The following is a 20029-nucleotide window of genomic DNA, read 5'->3' as shown; positions in this document are numbered from 1 at the left end:
AAAATGTAAGAATGACATCAGTTTTTAATTTGCCTGAGGCAAACTAAGGAACAACCCTGTACCCCGCTTCTGTGATTTTGCATTTTCTGCCGCTTACAGCTAGGAAGCTATTCGTTACACTATTTGTGTCCATAACTTTTCCCACTTCTTCCATAATACTCATACTTGACGTCATCTGAGCAGCTTTTTTTTACAACATCTTGAAACTTGAAATTAAATTATAATCATCCTGTACATGAAACACCGAGAATCATAGGGGCTTAAAGTACCTCATCGTCGATTGTGAGATTATAGGATTTATTCGTGCTTGTGGCATCTGTTGATTTTGTGGTGAGTCAGGTTTATCTGCGCTATAAGCTCGCATTGTACGAAGAGTCCCTTCCCCTTGTCAGTGTTTTCCACATATTCCTTTGCTCTTCAAGTCTGCGCAGAACCTCCTCTTTCCTCACCTTACCAGTCCACCTAATTTTAACATTCATCTGTAGCACCACGGTCCATGTTTCATTACCATTTAACACTGTGCTCCAAACGTACATTCTCAGAAATTTCTTCCTCAAATTATGACCCATGTATAATACAAGTAGACTTCTCCTGCCACAAATATCTTATTTGGCAGTGCTAGTCTGCGGATGTCCTCCTGGCTCCGTCCGTCATTGGTTAATTTGCTGCCTAGGTAACAGAATTCCTTAACTTCATCAACTTCTTGACCATCAATCCTGATGTTAAGCATCTCGCTACTCTCATTTCTGCTACTTCTCATTACTTTCGCCTTTCTTCTATTTACTGCATTGCATTGCATTGTTTGGGGGGAAGAGACCAAACAGCGAGGTCATCGGTCTCATCGGATTAGGCAAGGAGGGGAAGGAAGTCGGCCGTGCCCTTTCAAAGGAACCATCCCGGCATTTGCCTGGAGCGATTTAGGGAAATCACGGAAAACCTAAATCAGGAAGGCCGGACGCGGGATTGAACCGTCATCCTCCCGAATGCGAGTCCATTGTGCTAACCACTGCGCCACCTCGCTCGGTTTCTATTTACTCTCAATCAGTATTCTGTGCTAATTAGACTGTTCATTCCATTCAGCACATCATATAATTTTTCTTCACTTTCATTCAGGAGACTAATTTCTTCACTGAATAGTATCACTGAAATCCTTTCAACTTGAATTTTAATCCCGCTCCTGAACCTTTCTTTTAATCCCATCTTGGCTCCTTCGATGTACAGATTGAACAGTAGGCGCGAAAGGCTACATCCTTGGCTTACAGAATTTTTAATCAATGCACTTCGTTCTTGATGGTCACTCTTATTATTCCCTCTTTACTCTTGTACATATTATATATTACCCGTCTCTCCCAGTAGTTTACCCTTATTTTCCTCAGAATTCTGAACATTTTGCACCATTCTACAGTGTCGAACGCTTCTTCCACTTCGACAAATCCTATGAACCTCTCCTGATTTTTCTTTAGTTTTGCTTCCATTACCAACTTCAACGTCAGAAATGCCTCTCTGGTGCCTTTACCTTTGCTAGTGCCAAACTGATCGTCATCTAACTCATCCTTAGTTTTCTTTTCCAATCTTCTGTACTCCACTTCCGTCAGCAACTTGGCTGCATGAGCTGTTAAGCTGATTGATTCTCGCAGGTGTCAGCTCTTCCAGTCTTCGGAACTGTGTAGGTGATATTTTTTCCGAACGTCAGATGGTATGTCGCCAGACTCATGTATTCTACACACCAATGAAATGATTTTAGCATTTCTGGTGGAATGTTATCTATTCCATCTATCTTAACTCCTCCAAAGCTCTTTTAAATTCTGATTCTAATACTGGATACATATCTCTTCTAAATCCACTCTTGTTTCTTCTGTCATATCAGATAAATCTTTTTCCTCACAGAGGCCTTCAATCCACTCTTTCCATGTATCCGCTCCCTCGTCCGCATTTAATTCCCATTGCACTCATAATGTTACCACCCTTGCTTCTAATTTCACAGATGTTTCTTTTGAGTTTCCTCTATTCTGACCCAGTCCTTGCATCAGCAATTTCTTTTTCGATTCCTTTACATTTTTCATGCAGCCATTTCGTCTTAGCTTCCCTAAACTTCCTATGTATTTCATCCCTAAGCAATACGGTTTCTACTTCTGAAGTCCCCTGAACAATTTTCTACTTCCTTCTTTCATCGATCAACTGAAGTATATCTTCTGATACCCACGATTTCTTCGCAGTTACTATCTTTGTACCTACGTTTTTCTTTCCAACTTCTGTGATTGCCCTTTATACAGATATCCTTGCCTCTTCAACAATACTGCTTACTGTTCTACTCCTCACTGCTGTATCTATAAATTTAGGGAACTTCAGGCGTATTTCGTCATTCTTTAGTACTTCCGTATCCCACATCTTTGCGTATTGATTCTTTCTGATTAATCTCTTAAACTTCAGCATACTGTTCATCACTACTACATCGTGATCTGTGTTATTATCTGCTCCTTGCTACGTTTACATTCCAATATCTGATTTCGGAAGCTCTGCCTAACCATGATCTAATGAAACTGAAATCTTTCCGTATCATATTCCCCTTTCCTAATTTACGTCCACCCTTGTGTTTCTTGAACACGGCTGAAATTTGATACAGAACTCAGTTAGTCGTTCTCCTCTCTCATTCCTTGTCCTAAGTCCATATTCTCCAGTAACCTTTTCTTCTTCTCCTTCTCCTATAACAGCAATCCAGACCCCCCAAGGGCTATTACATTTTTACTTTCCTTCACATACTGTATTTCCCTCTCAATATTCTCATATAGTTTATCTCTTCATCTTCAGTTTGCGACCTCAGCATGCATACCTGTACTATCGTTGTCGGTGTTGGTTTGCTGTCGATTCCGATATGAACAATCCTTTCACTGAACTGTTCACTGTAACACACTCTTTGCCCTAGCTTTATATCCACAATGAATCCTACGAGCGTTATACCATTTCTGCTGTTTTGATGTTACCATATACTCATCTGACCAGAAATCTTCTTTCCATTTCATTTCAGTGACACCTACTGTACCTTGATTGGGCCTTCGCATTTCCCTTTTCGGATTTTGTAGTTTTCCTACCACATTCGAGCTTCTGTCATTTCACGTCCCGACTCGTAAAACGTTATTCTTTGGTTGGTAATTCAATCTTCTTCTCATGGTCACCTCACCCTCGGCAGTCCCCTCACAGAGATCCGAATGGGCGGCTATTCCGGAATATTTTGCCATTGGAGAGATCATGATGACAATTTTTCAATTACCGACCATATGGCCTGTGGATACTCGTTATTTACCTTTAGTGCAGTGTTTTCCATTGCCTTCTGCATCCAAATGCCGTTGACCATGGCTTATTCTTCGCCCATTGTGAGCAGTTCCCTACCCCAATGGAAAGATTGTGCCCTTAAACTCTGCTCGCTCCTCTCCGCCCCCCCCCCCCCCCCCCGCCCCCCGCGCCCTCCCCCGCCCCTCTCTGACAAGGCTGTTGCCAGAAGGAGGGTAACTTCTCATGCCAGAAGCCTTTGGCCGCCAGTGCTGATTATTAATCAAAATCTAAGCATTGGAAGGTTCAGAATCCTGAACCGGAAACACTTGATTACAATCAAAGACGCTACCCCTAGACCATAAGTGGTTATTTCCTACATCAGGAAATTCTTTCGTTTTTGTACCAAGCATGTCTCCAAATTTTTTTCATTTTCGAAGTCACAATTCCAATTTGCATTACTCTTCACTACTTTTGTATTTGCGTTCATTATTAAGTCCCAACGTGATTTAGTTATTGTTTACACTGAGTTTAACACCTCATCTAAGTCTTAGTAACTCTCATCCAGGATACCAATGGAGCCAACGTCACCGCTGCTAGATGCTCTCCATATGCCTTCTCAGTCGAACACTAAAACAGACTTTTTCTTCCTTCTCTGCTTTTTGCACAGCAAGTACGCAAACCGAAACAGACGTACAGTCTGTAAATGTGCCTCACCTCCGTATTAACGTGGGTATCTTGATTTTCTTCTTATTAGCTCTGTTGATTGCGAGAACAGTGTTATTCTGGTAATGTACGACTTTTCGCCCGGCAAAACTAAATAGGAGAAAATAGCTATCATTAAAAGTAATAACAGCGTGAATAGGAGAAAATTAAATGGTTGTTTCTTTTTATTTTGTGTTCTGTCAAATATCACGTGTGTTTCTGCAAACAAATGGAAAAACAAATGTAGTAGGTAAATAAGAGAGGAAGGAGGAAAGGGAATCATTCTGCACTGACGGAGAGTAAATTACTTTTTACCCCACTGGAAAAGTAAGAACACTCAAAGGAGTTACTGAATGGGGATGCTGCAGTATATAATACATTTCCTTAGAGCAGATGACAATTTATGTCACCTGTGCTTTGTGATAGCTAAATTATTTGCACTAAAATATATGTCGGCATATTGGAAATCATTTATTGAATTTATCAACCGTTTCTGTTCCTCTTCTGAATTAGTTGGTACTTATGTTTCCGCTGAATAATACACTCCTGGAAATTGAAATAAGAACACCGTGAATTCATTGTCCCAGGAAGGGGAAACTTTATTGACACATTCCTGGGGTCAGATACATCACATGATCACACTGACAGAACCACAGGCACATAGACACAGGCAACAGAGCATGCACAATGTCGGCACTAGTACAGTGTATATCCACCTTTCGCAGCAATGCAGGTTGCTATTCTCCCATGGCGACGATCGTAGAGATGCTGGATGTAGTCCTGTGGAACGGCTTGCCATGCCATTTCCACCTGGCGCCTCAGTTGGACCAGCGTTCGTGCTGGACGTGCAGACCGCGTGAGACGACGCTTCATCCAGTCCCAAACATGCTCAATGGGGGACAGATCCGGAGATCTTGCTGGCCAGGGTAGTTGACTTACACCTTCTAGAGCACGTTGGGTGGCTCGGGATACATGCAGACGTGCATTGTCCTGTTGGAACAGCAAGTTCCCTTGCCGGTCTAGGAATGGTAGAACGATGGGTTCGATGACGGTTTGGATGTACCGTGCACTATTCAGTGTCCCCTCGACGATCACCAGTGGTGTACGCCAGTGTAGGAGATCGCTCCCCACACCATGATGCCGGGTGTTGGCCCTGTGTGCCTCGGTCGTATGCAGTCCTGATTGTGGCGCTCACCTGCACGGCGCCAAAAACGCATACGACCATCATTGGCACCAAGGCAGAAGCGATTCTCATCGCTGAAGACGACACGTCTCCATTCGTCCCTCCATTCACGCCTGTCGCGACACCACTGGAGGCGGGCTGCACGATGTTGGGGCGTGAGCGGAAGACGGCCTAACGGTGTGCGGGACCGTAGCCCAGCTTCATGGAGACGGTTGCGAATGGTCCTCGCCGATACCCCAGGAGCAACAGTGTCCCTAATTTGCTGGGAAGTGGCGGTGCGGTCCCCTACGGCACTGCGTAGGATCCTACGGTCTTGGCGTGCATCCGTGCGTCGCTGCGGTCCGGTCCCAGGTCGACGGGCACGTACACCTTCCGCCGACCACTGGCGACAACATCGATGTACTGTGGAGACCTCACGCCCCACGTGTTGAGCAATTCGGCGGTACGTCCACCCGGCCTCCCGCATGCCCACTATACGCCCTCGCTCAAAGTCCGTCAACTGCACATACGGTTCACGTCCACGCTGTCGCGGCATGCTACCAGTGTTAAAGACTGCGATGGAGCTCCGTATGCCACGGCAAACTGGCTGACACTGACGGCGGCGGTGCACAAATGCTGCGCAGCTAGCGCCATTCGACGGCCAACACCGCGGTTCCTGGTGTGTCCGCTGTGCCGTGCGTGTGATCATTACTTGTACAGCCCTCTCGCAGTGTCCGGAGCAAGTATGGTGGGTCTGACACACTGGTGTCAATGTGTTCTTTTTTCCATTTCCAGGAGTGTATATAAACTGTGAATATTTTGTTTATAGACTGGTTGCAGAGAAAACGAGCTGTTTGACGGTGCTTCCATGACTGACGAGACGATTGTAGCTGCATTGCTGTTGAAAAACGTCGTTTGATAAACCAGAGTTGCAGCCTCATTTCTTCCGTTTTTCTCTTCTTTCAGATTACCAAAACACTCAGCGGGAAGAGCTCATTCCAGAGCGAGGCTCTGCAGAAGGCAGAAGACATGCACAGCCCAGGTGACAGGGTACGTGGAAGCTGTGCATATAGCTGCTCGCAATGCGATGATCCTTATCTTGATGTAAGTAGTGATCTCTGTAGAACGACAGGATGTGATTATGTTTTGCCCTCATTCTCCTGAGTGGCTTCATGCGGGCCGAAACGACTGTCTCTTTAGCGCTAAACTCTTCATCTGAGATCAGTACCTACATGCAACGTCCTCAGTATCTTAATTGCGCTCTTACTTGTTGGATGTTTTCCAATCTGTTTTCGTCACGCTTCTTGACTTCTACGAACCCCTCTCATACAATGAAAGTTCTTAACTCATATCCTATCATCGTTTGACTTATTCAGTTGTTTCCACATATCCCTTTCCTCGTCCATTCTGCAGGCAACTCTGCATTTATAACTACTCCATTTCATTATCGTTTTGTAGCACCATGTCTCAAACGCTTATATTCTCTTCCTTCCAATGGTCCCAAATCCCGTGATTCATTGCCATACCAGAAATTTCTTCCTCAATAAGACCTACATCTGATGCTTTTGAGAGGAACGCTCACTCTGTTTGTACTAATCTTACGTTTTCCACGCTTCGCCCGTTATGCTTTACTTTGCTTCAATGGTAGAAAACTGGTACACATTGTCTCCTTCGTCGTCTTCAAGTCTTATGTTAATCCTACTGATAATCTCATAAGAGCTGCTTCTGACTACTTTCATCTTTCTTTTGTTGCCTGTCAAGTTTTATATTGTAGTCAGTAAACTGTTCTGTCAATGCAACAGAATCTGCAATTCCTCTTCAAGTCCACTGATGGTAACAGTGATACCAGCGAATTTCACTCTGAATTTGAATCCTTTGCTAAGCATTTCTTCGTCGATACAAATTTTAAATTGCAGGAGAAAAAGATTTCATCTGATAAGCATTTTAATACGTTTGGCTCTAAATCTTTATACTCTTCCCATTCTATTTCTTTGACTCCTACTCCATCCTGACTGAGGCCTTACTTATCCATTTTAGACTTATGGCCTCATTGTGACCTTTTGCTTTCCGCTACACAACGCTTCGACTGGTAGAATATTACAATGCCGTTAGTTTTTCAGTGTTTCAACCTTGAACTCAAGATGACCGAAATTTTTTGCTAATGATAAAATCTAGTGGCACAGTTTCTATTTCCAGTCACATTTCCTGGGATTCATATTATGTACATTCAATGCAGAGGTTTCCATTGTATTTAGAATCTTCATCCTGTTGATCTTTGATGATTCTTCCGTGTCTTAGGGGCACTTCCAGATGCCCCCCCCCCTTTCCCTATGCCCAAGAACAAGAGCTTGCCATAATTTCTTTCCGCCTCTTCCCACTCTTTGTTGGGGCTGTTGGCACCATGAGGGTGGCTCACAACGCATGCCTTTAGTCGTCATTACTGATAATTTCAAGTAACTGGAATCTGGGATCTGAGATCGAGGACACTTTCATTAGCAATCACCGAGTCCTTGACATCATCTACGGATTCCGGTTTTCTCTTCTCGTAGTACTGCACAGCATTTCTCTTAGAAGCCGTACATCGAACAGCGATTTATTCTATCGCTAGAAGCAACATATAAGTTGAATGAACTCATTTCGGACCCACAGCGTTTAATAAATAGTGAAAACAAAGTCAAAGCCGATGACTGGAGCAAATTACTACCAGCATCAAAATTTTAGGATACTGTTGGATGCCTTACCTATAAACAGCGTCTTATTTTTGCACTTATAGAAATGACCGTAAATACTGTGGGACATACAACACTGTCCAACGCGTGGTTCCACAGAAATGATTGTTCTATGGGCGACCATTTTTCATGCCATGCCAGTAATTTGTTGGTAGGCAATAGCAATGGCCAGCTGATGTTGCACCGCGCCATTTTCCTGCAGAACGTCATCAATGGCATACAGCAATTGTTTTCCAGCTGCTTATTTGTTCTGGAACACCGGAGCGTGTCCAGCTGCTGCTCGGTGAACATGTCTGATCCAAATGATTGGGATCGCTGCCAACCAGTATGCTGTCCTCCTGTAGTCATCTTGCATGTTCATGTCTTTAACTATCTTGGTATTTTCTCCCATTTTTCGTTACGTCATCCTCGATTCCCTGGCAGCAATACGGCGTGTTGGGGTGTGATTCAGCGTTCTCGTGGTTTTCGCCAATATTGTCAATTTGCTGTTGACTTAGTAAGTAGCAAAAGCGAACTACCTCTTAATCGCGTTACAGTTCGTATTTCATACAGGTACGAGTTACCTTCTACATTTAGAACCGACATATCATTTTGGTTAGAACACTACTGATATGACTATGTGATCAGCAGTTAGTGCCTCCTGTGTGCCATTGTTAGAAGTTTGAAGTGGACTCGAAAATCAGAATCTTACGATACTGCGCAAGGAACCGGCAGGACATACCTATAGACAGGGGAGCGATAGAGTGCATTGTAGAATGTGACAGACAAAAACTGAAATTATCATAACAGTTGCAGACATAAATTTTGTGGTAGGTATAGTTTTTATTCACAGTGTAAACAGTTTTTTTAATTACTGTTGCTAGTATCACGTGTTTTCTCTGTGTCAGTCAATGCAACATGGGTCTCCAGTCAAACCTTTTTTGTATTTTTTACTTATTAGTTTCATAACGGAGTTGCTATCCATTTCTGACCTTCCTGCGCGGAGTGCTGCTTGCTCTTCTCGCTGCTGGTGACTTGTTTATCAGACATTTATCAGATCTGTCAGTACCTCCGAATACAATCTTATAACGGAAGGGACCACTACTAGTCTGCTATAGTTAGTTGGGTCATTTCGAGACACTTGCTTACGCACCGTTGTTGTGTAGCACGTATTCCATTCTGTTGGAACATCATCTCCATTTAATAATCTTTCAAACAGTCTCCTTAGCATCTCCAAAATTTTCGGTGGACCAAACTTCGCCAGTGCTGTATATATGGACCCAAGCCTTAGTGCATTATTCATCTTACAGCTCCTCCCCCCCCCCCCCTCCCCCGCCACGCGTGCAACTAGGATCTTGCCGTTGGTGGAGACTTGCGTGCCTCAGCGACACAGGTAGCCTTACTATAGGTGCAACCACAATGCAAGGGTATCTGTTGAGAGGCCAGACACAGGTAGTTCCTGAAGAGGGGCAGCAGCCTTTTCAGTAGTTGCAGGGGCAACAGTCTGGATGATTGATAGATCAGGCCTTGTAACATTAACCAAAACGGCCTTGCAGTGCTGTTACTGCGAATGGATGAAAGCAAGGGGAAATTACAGCCGTAATTCTTCCCGGGGACTTGCAGCTTTACTGTATGGCTAAATGATATGGCGTTCTCTTGGGTAAAGTATTCCGGAGGTAAAATAGTCCCCCATTCGGATCTCGGGGCGGGGACTACTCAAGAGGACGTCGTTATCAGGGAAACAAATTTGTCGTTCTACGGATCGGAGCGTGGAAAGTCAGATCTCTTAATCGGGCATGTAGGTTAGAAAATTTAAAAAGGTAAATGCATAGGTTAAAGTTGGATATAGTGGGAATTTATGAAGTTCGGTGACAGGACGAACAATAATTTTGGTCAGGCGGATACAGGGTTATAATTAGAAAATCGAACACGGGTAATGCAGGAGTAGGTTCAATAATGAATAAAAAAATAGGAACACGGGTAAGCTACCTGCAACAGGATAGTGAACGCATTATAGTAGCCAAGATAGACACGAAGCCTACGCCAGTATCAAGTAGGTAAAAAGACGAGGGCTGGTTGAAATCCTTGGGTAACAGAAGAGAGATGAAAGAAGAAAATATAAAAATGTAGCAAATGAAACAGGCGATATGGAATACAAACGTGTCAAAAACGAGATCGAAAGGAAGTGCAAACTGGCTAACGAGGGATGGCTAGAGGACAAATGTAAGGATATAGAGGCATTTCACTAGGGATAAGATAGATACAGCCTACAGGAAAATTAAACAAGCGTTTGGAGAAAAGAGAACCGTTTGTATGAATATCAAGAGCACAGATGGGAAACCAGTTCTAAGCAAAGAAGGGAAAATAGAAAGGTGGAAGGAGTACATAGAGAGCCTACACAATGGCAATATAATAGATATGAAAGAGGATGTAGATGATATTGAAATGGGAAATAACATATTGCATGATGAGTTTGACACAGTCTAACATTCTGCGTGGTGTCTGTTGTTCTATGTCGTGTCTCCCTACCACTTTCACGCAACGACGCTCTGAGTGTGTTTTTTAGGGAATTGACTAGTTTGAGCGTGGTACCTGTTGCTGGTAAGGAGACGCCAAACCACACATGACACGTAGAGTTCAGAAGAGTTCAGTGAGACTAGCGATGATATAAACAAATACTTCATGATTTCAGCGTCAGCTCCACTGCACTACCTGTAAAAGAATCTTAATACTAACTAAATTTTGTGGAAGGGGTTCAAGGCTTTCCTATTTTTAGTTAGCTGGTAAAATAACGTCGAAAAAGCAGTTAAGTTTACGACTGGAAATTTTATTCTACTCACAAAACATTGTTTATAAATTGCACTATTGATAAAAGGAAATGTTTTAATACAGGATGGTAAAAAACAACTGCATTCAACAAAAATGTGAACGAATATTCCCTGAATGGGTTTCCAAGTTCTACAATGAATCGAAGGATGACCTATGCCTTTTCACATCTATAATCTAGGTTTAAATTAAGTTTCACAAAAGAGAAAACTATCAAAGTGGTCTACAGTGACCCGCAATTATCTTTTATTACTTATCTAAATTGTCGTAAATTACAGTGGCTGATGTGGCTTCTCAATGATTGTATAACATAAAAATCATCACGTTTCAGATTTTAACTTACGTAGCAAATGTGAATACCATGAGCTTCAATTGACGATCGACACTAGTATTACGTAAAAAGTGGATGTAACAGATGAGACTTCGGTAGTTGTGAGTGAAGCCTAATGCGCTCAAAAATGTGGCATTGCGTGCGTTCATTACCTTGTCAGGGTTCGTCAGGAGGCGGCGGCCGGCGCAGCTCCATACAGCTCGCCGTCTCTGAAGCAACTCTTTTTTAACTTCTCCTTACTACAATTTACCGAAGTTGGTATAAAAAAAACTATCTGGCTATGTTTTCATCTGACCAATCAGGGTCTCAATGTTAACCTTAAGCTCCACCTACAAAAATTCTGTCTATCCAATGAGAAACGTTATACTTTTCGTGGTGGGGCAATGTTTTTAAAGTTTGCAACGTAACAGAGACGCAAAAAAGTCTCACGCTAAAACTTGCGGCTGGTGTGGCCCTTTTTGTGTTATCGTAAGATCTATACTGTTCTTCTGGAGGGCTCTAGCTTTTAACATGGGCTTAGCGGAGGTCCTAGCGGTTACTTTTCGTGGAGGGGAAATGTTTTTTAGGTTTGCAACGTAACAGAGACGCGAAAAAGTCTCCCGCTAAAACTTGCAGCTGGTGCGGCCTTTTTAGTGTTATCATAAGATCTGTACCGTTCTTCTGGAGGGCTCTAGCTTTTAACATGGGCTGGGGGGTGGTCCTGGTGGTTGGCTGGCGACGTGGGTGTCCGTCCCTTATCGTAGGTCCTTCTATCATAACACGGTTCTGCTCTCGGCTTCTGTTCTCGTTTCTCCCCTCGGAACTGCGTCCGTCTCACGGTGGGTAGGTATGACATGCATTTAGGCATTCTTGTGTTAGTCTGTGGTATTCCATTTGCTCACTCATTACTCGTATTATTTTGATTAATTTATTGTCACGATTTATTCGGAGCTATGTGACATACTACTGGATTTACTCATCATGTTAGGGTTTTCATGGAAGGTGTTGGATTTACCTGACACCTTGCATATCACCACCCTTCGAACTTAATTTTTGCACTGAATTTAGGCATTGATTGAATCGTTGTCTAAGTCAGTCAGAAATTATTCCTTTATCTAAATTTTGTTGCCTCCTGTATAGCCACGTTAATCTGGTTCTATGCTAGTTTGTATTACTAATTTATATTTTTATATTCTTCCGCATTATTCTCAAATTATGTTTGTATTGACAAGAGAAGAATATTTTTATTCTATTATAATTATTATTTTTTAATTATTTTCTTTCTTTATGTAAGTGTGAAGTTTGGTTTTTAAGAAGTTTGTTATCGAAAGTGAGGTGCCTTGCACATCGATTTTCTTAGAAATATTTATTTTATATAAATAGCACTGAAAGATCTCAGCCGAAACAAGGCATCGGGAGTAGACAACATTCCAAGAGAACTACTGATAGCCCTGGGAGAGCCAGCCATGACAAACCTCTTTCATCTGGTTAGCATGATGTATGAGACAGGCGAAATACCCTCAGACTTGGCGAGCTAACATACCGAAGATGTTCAGGCTCACATGCGGTTCCTCTTCGTTGAAATGTCTTGGCTCAAACTCGTCTAGGGGTTGAACCGTACATGTCGCATTACACGACCTAAATTATACACTTGTGGCCGTTTGGTTAAATTGCCTGACTGATGGCAAGTTTCCGAAGTTGTATGAAGTTAATATGACATATAGTAACAGTAATAGTATTATCGGGAACTAAATTAACGACACATAAGTGATAATGGCCAGATAGTTGCGATATTGTTAGAATAACGTTTATTGAGAAAGCAACAGCGAAAGTGGTCTTATTTAGAATTACTGTTACACTCGAGCGCATAACCATTGGACACAGTTCCATCAATCACAATCTCATCGCGAAACACAAGTCCAGTAGTCTACCTTGATATTTACACGAAAAATTAGAGTACACGCCAGGCACACGGCTGCTTACCACTCAGAGACTAAGCCCTGCGGTACCACACAAAGCGAAATTTTCTAAGTTGTTACACTTTCTAGCTGCCTAAAGACCGACTGTCAGCTTTCGCGTCTCAATACCAACTGTATCCTTTGGTGTCTGCAGCCGAACTTTCCTCTTTCGCATCTGAACCAGTACTGTCCCTTGGCCCATTCCTCGGATCGTATCTGGCGTACCGAGCAGCATGGCTTTTTTTGTTGTTTTTTTTGTTTGTTTGACAGTTCCCTTTCCTGAAGCCGTCCATCTCATTGGCTACAGCTTATTCTGCATTATTTAACATCTTAACATATTTAAATAATCAAAGCCAGACCACTTTCACGTTCTCAATAATGTAACAGTAATATCGATTGTTAAATTCTTTTACATAATACCAATACAATTTCCTTCTTAACTTTGAATGTCACAGCCAGTAGCCTTGCACCAATGTGCTTTCTGATAATTAAATGAAGAACAAAAGTAACTATTATGCACTGAACTTTACAACAAATATTCCAATGATTGATTAAAGTGTCATGCTGTCATCGTTCAATTTGTTTTGTGTGGAGGAAATGATGATCTGATGCTTAATTGTAAATACTGATAATTTAAAATTACTATATCTTTTATAAAAATAAAGTTACAGAGCTGATATTTACAACGTTTACCATTTTAATGATGCATTTATATGTAAAATGTCGATCGGTAAGATAGACCAAATCATTCAGACTTTAGCTTTCAGGTATTTGTTACAATACTTGTTAATTTAACTTCAGCAGTAAATCCCATACTATTAGAGATATGATCAATATTCAAGTTTTATTGGGACTGCGTCTGTCTCATGGTGGAAAGGTATGACGCGCATTAGGCATTCTTGTGTTACTCTGTGGTATTCCATTTGCTCACTCGTTACTCATATTACTTTGGTTAATTTAATGTCATGATTTATTCGGAGCTATGTGACATACTACTGGATTTGCTTATCATGTCAGGGTTTTAATGGAAGGTATTGGATTTGCCTGACACCTTACATATCACCACCCTTCGAACTTAATTTTTGCACTGAAGTTAGGCAATGATTGAATCGTTGTCGAAGCTAGTGAAATCTTATTTCATTATCTAAATTTTGTTGCCTACTGTTCAGCCACGTTATTCTGTTCTTTGCTAGTTTGTATCACTAATTTATATTTTTATATTCTTCCACATTATTATCAAATATATGTTTATATTGACAAGGGAAGAACATTTTAATTCTATTATAATTATCATTTTTTAAATTATTTTCTGTCCTTATATAATTTTGAAGTTTGTTTTTTAAGAAGTTTGTTATTGAAAGTGAGGAGTCTTTCACATCGATTTTCTTAGAAATATTGTTTTTATAAATGTAGTAATTAAGTCAAATCTATTCCTAACACATTTTCTAAATATCATGTACAAGTAAAATGTCTTTGTTTATAGACACTCATTTCAAGATTGTTACACTAACAAATAAGAATTATTTCCAAGAATTGCTATGACAAGGAAATATACATGCACAAGTATTGAGATATTATCCTTAAAAATGGTGAAAATGTTTAAAAAAAAAGGGAAATCATTCAACAAGATAATTTTTTATTCTTTGTTTTTATAAGGAGAAAATAAGTAAAATATAGCTATTATTTTATTTTCACGAGGAGAAAATAAGTGGCATATAGTTTTAGTGTTTATTATACCTTACTTTTGTTCTTTATATACTGTCTATTTCAGAACTAATGACTTATTTTTATCGATAGTCTATTTTTTACTTAAGTTCATAGTCAAAGACTGTTATTTTGTAGTTTATTAGCTGTCTAGTGTACTTAACTTATTTAGTTTTTCACACATTCCTATTTCACAATTCCTACATCACATAATTTGATTTCACACATTCACACAATCCTATGAATGTTTAAGTATGAGGTTGGCGAATGTTTTTTGCACGAAGGTGATGGACTTGAGAGAGATGGATGTGGGCAAGTATTTGATGTATCACTTCGTTCGTCATTCCTTGTAGGCTTTGCAAGTGTGTTGCTGTTGTGGAGGTCCCATAATGGAATGGAGCTGTGAGTGCAGAATCTCGTGGTTTACTGGCTTTGTATGCATGAAAGTCATCGTTATGTGTCGCTGAAAGCGATCGTTTTCCATTGTATTACTTCGCAGATGACTAGTTTACAGTAGGATAGGGATTTGGGAAGGTATGTCGTCCATTCTTCACCAATCTTCTTTCTTGGTCTCAATCTTGCGAATCTTCAACTTCTGTTCTTCCAGCTTTTTCTCTGCTTCTTACTTGCTTCTTGGTTCTTCTCTTTCTATATGGAAATATTTATTGATAACTAGTCGCTTCAAAGTTATCCTCTTAGTAACAGTTTGATAAATTGTTTGGGCATGTCATTTTTCTTTGTGGAAGTTTTCTTCACTTTCGTGCATCAGCGTGCTGTTTAATAGCAGTAGTGTGACATTTACACATTTTTTTTGCCAGTGGTGTCTTGCCCAAGCGGTCTTCTCGTCGGGCCGTTTTTTGCTCGCTCCGCTGAGTTGGGGCATTCAGTGACCCTTCTGGCATTCTCTGTCCTGTCGTGTCTCTGCAGGGTTCCGCCACTGTGTGGTTCTGTGTTCTGTCCCGGCTGGGTTCCACCACCCTGTGGTTCAGCTTGGCAGCAGATTTATTTACTGCCCACTTCCTCTACAAGGGCCTTCTGTTGGTCTCGCTGTCCTTTCCCTTCTCTCGATGCTTCTGCCCTGTAGGAATCGTGTCTTGCTAATTACGTCCTTTCCTTCTTTGATACTTCTTGCGTTGCAACTTGTGGGTCGTTGCATCTCGTCCTTGCTGGAGTTTTTACAATGGTTCTTACAAAATGTTTTACTTATAATCATCTAACATTTGTCTAAAACCTACATTGTTTAACGCCTTCTTAAAAGCTTTACAAATTGTGGCGCCCTTTCCATGTTACAATTCTAAGATATTTTGAGTCTTAACGTCTACAAGAATCCTCAAATTCGTTTTTTATTTTTGTGTAGTGTTGTGGTGTATACCATTTTAGTATTTCATGCTGTTAGACTATCTATGCTTTATCCCTTCACCTTAATCTATGGTGCTGTTGGTGTTATTATTCTTTTTGTTTTATTGAAACTACTTTCTTTTTCCCACCCTCCTCTCTCTTCTTTCTTCTTTCTCCTGACGGTCTTATCTGCAACATAATCTTGAAATATTGTGCTGATTATTTACCAGTAACAAAATTAATCTTCAAACTTTTTGATATGGCTCACATGGTGAAGTCCTAAGGTTTTGCCTGTTTTTGGGTTCATTTGTTCCACAGCATTATCATGAGCAATTCGGCTAATTATGACAGATCCTTTGCATGCAGCGTAAAACTTATATATTTTGTGTTTCTGTCTGCTGGAGAGATGGTGTGTTTTTACAAATACTTTCTGGCCTACTGAGAATGTTCTTTTAATTGCTGTTCTATCTCCTCTTTTTTTTCTCTTAATGGCTGCCTTCCTGATGTTAGAGGGTGCTGTTGCTATGACTTGTTTGTGCTGTCTACGTGGTACAATAGGAAATCTAACATTTTCTCTGGTTATGTTTGGCAGTTCAATATTTTTGAGTACAGTAACTGGAGGTAGTAGTGTAGCGCTATGTGGCATTTCATTTATTACTTCTTGAAAATCTTTAAGGTATATATCCCAAGTGTGGTGTCTTTTGCCTGCATATAATCGGCATAAAGTGCCTATGTCGTTCATAGATCGTTCTGCTGGATTTACGCTAGGTTTATACTTGGATATGTAGATGGGTTTTATTTTGTGTTGTTGTAACGTGGTCTGCCATTGCACTGATTTGCATTGTGGGCCATTATCCGAAATTATTCGTTCCACTCTACCTACGTGTCTGAGAAAATCTTGTCTAAATGCTTTACTTATAGTAAGACCTGTTGCCCATTTTAATGGTGTCAAGGTAGCATATTTAGAAGTAAGTTCCAAAACGACATATATGAAAATATATCCATTTCTTGTGCGTGGGAGGGGCCCCATCAAATCTGTTGCAGCTATTTGTTTTAATTTTTTAGGGATTATTGGGAACATAGGTGAGTTGGTTTGGAAAGCGATGTGTTTAGCCCCCACACTCTTTTTGCATTTGACTAATACTGTTCTAATTCGTCTTTCCGTATTAATAAAGTGGCATGTTTGTTTTATTTTTAAAAAGCATTACTTTGGTCCAAAGTGGCCATTACTTAAATGTGTATACCATATGTACTTATTAATTAGTTCATCTGGGATATAAATTAACCATTCATTCGTTGCAACATTTCGTCTAAAAAATAAAACATTGTTTTTTACGAGATAGTGCTGTCGAATGTCTGGAAAATCCTTACTTCTCCACTTGTGTTTGATTCCTAGTATTTCGGGATCCTTGTCCTGTTCTTTGCTTATGTTTTTCAATGCTGGGGTAATGTAGTTTTCGAAAGGTACTTGTTTCATATAGTACATTGTAAACTGGTCTTCTGCTGCTTCCAAACCTATGTTATTGGATGCACCCTGTGGACATCGTGATAAAGCATCTGCTAATACATTCGCTGGACCTGGTATGTGTGTAATACTGAAGTCAAATTCTTGTAGTATTAACATCCATCTGGCTAACCTCCCACGTGTTAGTCTGGCGGATAACAGAAATTCTAATGCTTTGTGGTCAGTGTATACTTGTGTTTTTCTTCCGAATAGGAAGTATCGAAAACGTTGGAAGCCCCATACAATGGCCAATGCTTCCAGCTCCGTGACTGAATAGTTTTTCTCGCTTTTTGTGAGTACCCGACTGGAAAATGCTTTTGTTCGATATGATCTTAGCCCTGCCTGTTCGTATTCTTGGAATAAAACAACTCCTAAACCGGTTTTCGCGCTATCAGTGGACATACAAAAATTTTGTGTTAGATCAGGATGTGCTAAAATCGGTGCTGTTGTTAGTGCGTTTTTCACTTTTAAAAATTCTTCATTGGCTTGTTGATCCCATACCCATGGCGTGTTTTTTCCAGTCAATGCACATAGGTGTGGTGTTGCGAGAGAGTCGATCCGAATAAATTTTTGATAGAATCTGGTGAGACCTAGAAATCCTCTGAGAGTTTTCTTATTATATGGAGTACAGAATTCTTTGATTGCCGTTAGTTTTTCTGGGTCGGGAATTAGCCCTTTCTCTGAAATTATGTGCCCTAGAAATTTGACCTCTCGCCTTCCTAATTTGGATTTTGTTGTATTTACTGTGACCCCATGCTCTTTCATGATCTGTAAAAACTGATTTAATGTGTCGTTGTGATGTTCCCAAGAGGGTTCTGCTATAATCACATCATCAACATAACAAGTAATTTTTTGTAAAATTTCAGGACTGAGTATAGTATTAAATGCCCTAATAAACGCTGCTGATGATATGTTCAAATCAAATGGCAATCGTTTAAACCGGTAACATCTACCGAATACGATAAATGCTGTAAATTTTCTACATTCTGGGGCCAATTCCATTTGCCAAAAACTACTCCGTAAATCAATTGATGAAAATATCTTAGAACCGTGGAAGTTTTGTATCAATTCCTCTAATTTTTCTGGGCGATCTGTCTCAGTGAATATGATTGTGTTGATCTGTCTGGAATCAAGCACTAACCTGATGCTCCCATCTCGTTTTTGTACAATATGGAGCGGGCTGTTATATGTGGAGGTAGCTGGTTCAATAATATCGTCATCTAACATTTTAGATATCTCCTGGAATACTTTATTCCTGTAGCTTAATGGGATTGTATAGGGTGGCGCTCTAAATGGTTTGTGCTGTTTTACTTCAAGTACTGAAAGTGTTTAATACTGCCAGTCTTAGGTAAAAATACTTCTGCTTTATCTCGTAAAATACCCTCTAATTCTCTTTTACTGTGTTCCGAAATACCTTGAACATCTTGCAATTTTTCGTCGATTTCTTTATGTATTTCTAACATGAGTTGAGGCGATTCCCCCTTTTGTGCATACCATTCTAATTCTTCATCCTCTTTATCTCGCGTCATTCTTAATTGTTTGTTTATAACTGGTATTCGTTCTAATTTTAGCTTTTGCTCAAAGAGAAGTGTGACATTCCCGAATGTTACGCTACCTTTCCCCATATCTATTATCGCTCGTCTCTCATTTAAAAAATCTGCACCTATAATCAAATGTACAGTTAGTTTAGGTGTAATCACGAAGTTGGCTTCGATCTTTTGACCTTGACACGAAAGAGTTAACCTTGTTTGTCTCGTAACTTTCGCTGAATTGTTTCTAATAGGACCTCTTACTTTAATCTACGTGTCTTCAGAACTGGCAATTCGTCATTGGCATTACACTGCATGAATAAATTTTCTGAGATCGCAGTCAGTTCACTTCCACTATCAATTACAATATTGACTGGGATATGCTTTACCATGGCCTTCACAATTGGCTGAATTTGAAAGGGTTGGTTCTGTTCTTCTTCTTCTTGCATCAACGAATCCTCCACTGAATCATACATGACTCTTTTTAGGAATTTCCCTTGTGAATTCGAACTTTCTGTAGGATAAGCTTCGACTGCTACTTCTCTCTCTTTTATTTCCTCTTCTCTATTTCTTCCTTCATTTACGCTTTCTTCAACATCCTCTACTTTCTCCTCATCCTCGTCTATCTTCTCCTTCTTCGTCGCTACTTCCACATAATCGCATCTAAATGCTGTAATTATCGCTTCGTAACTTCATTATATACGTTGGGTTGTGTGCCCACTCGTAACCTATTTTCAACTTCTGTCGACTGCGCATTATCCTCATTGAATTCGTTTTCCCTAGTCTCCATCTCAAATAGCTCTGCAATACTCATTACTTCGTCCTTTCCTCCTAAATTCGTTTTGCATGCCTCTGGTAATTCATCTTCCTCGTCAGTATTCTCCCAATTAATTTCGTCCCAACACGATATTGTTATTTTCTTGCTTTCGTTTTCATCTGGTCCCTGCGGATTTGTTTATTCCTTCTTCTCTTCTCGTGATAAGATTTATACTTCTCTGTTCAAGGTGATGCAATTGTC

The 20029-nt window shown here is 40.6% G+C and overlaps 1 protein-coding gene across 2 annotated transcripts in view; it reads left to right on the top strand.

Moving 5' to 3' along the window:
- LOC124605389 overlaps positions 1-20029 on the top strand; it is a 155686-nt gene that overhangs the window by 55451 nt on the left and 80206 nt on the right. For both annotated transcript variants that reach the window (XM_047137029.1, XM_047137031.1), the window contains exon 2: positions 6101-6184. In XM_047137029.1, the coding sequence (XP_046992985.1) occupies positions 6164-6184 (21 nt within the window). In that variant the 5' untranslated portion in view covers positions 6101-6163. The remainder of the gene's footprint in view (positions 1-6100; positions 6185-20029) is intronic.

The sequence above is a fragment of the Schistocerca americana genome, chromosome 3 (genome assembly GCF_021461395.2).
Source record: "Schistocerca americana isolate TAMUIC-IGC-003095 chromosome 3, iqSchAmer2.1, whole genome shotgun sequence".
Classification (NCBI taxonomy): domain Eukaryota; kingdom Metazoa; phylum Arthropoda; class Insecta; order Orthoptera; family Acrididae; genus Schistocerca; species Schistocerca americana.
Note: the sequence above shows the minus strand (reverse complement) of the source record. Positions and strands in the feature narration are given on the sequence as shown.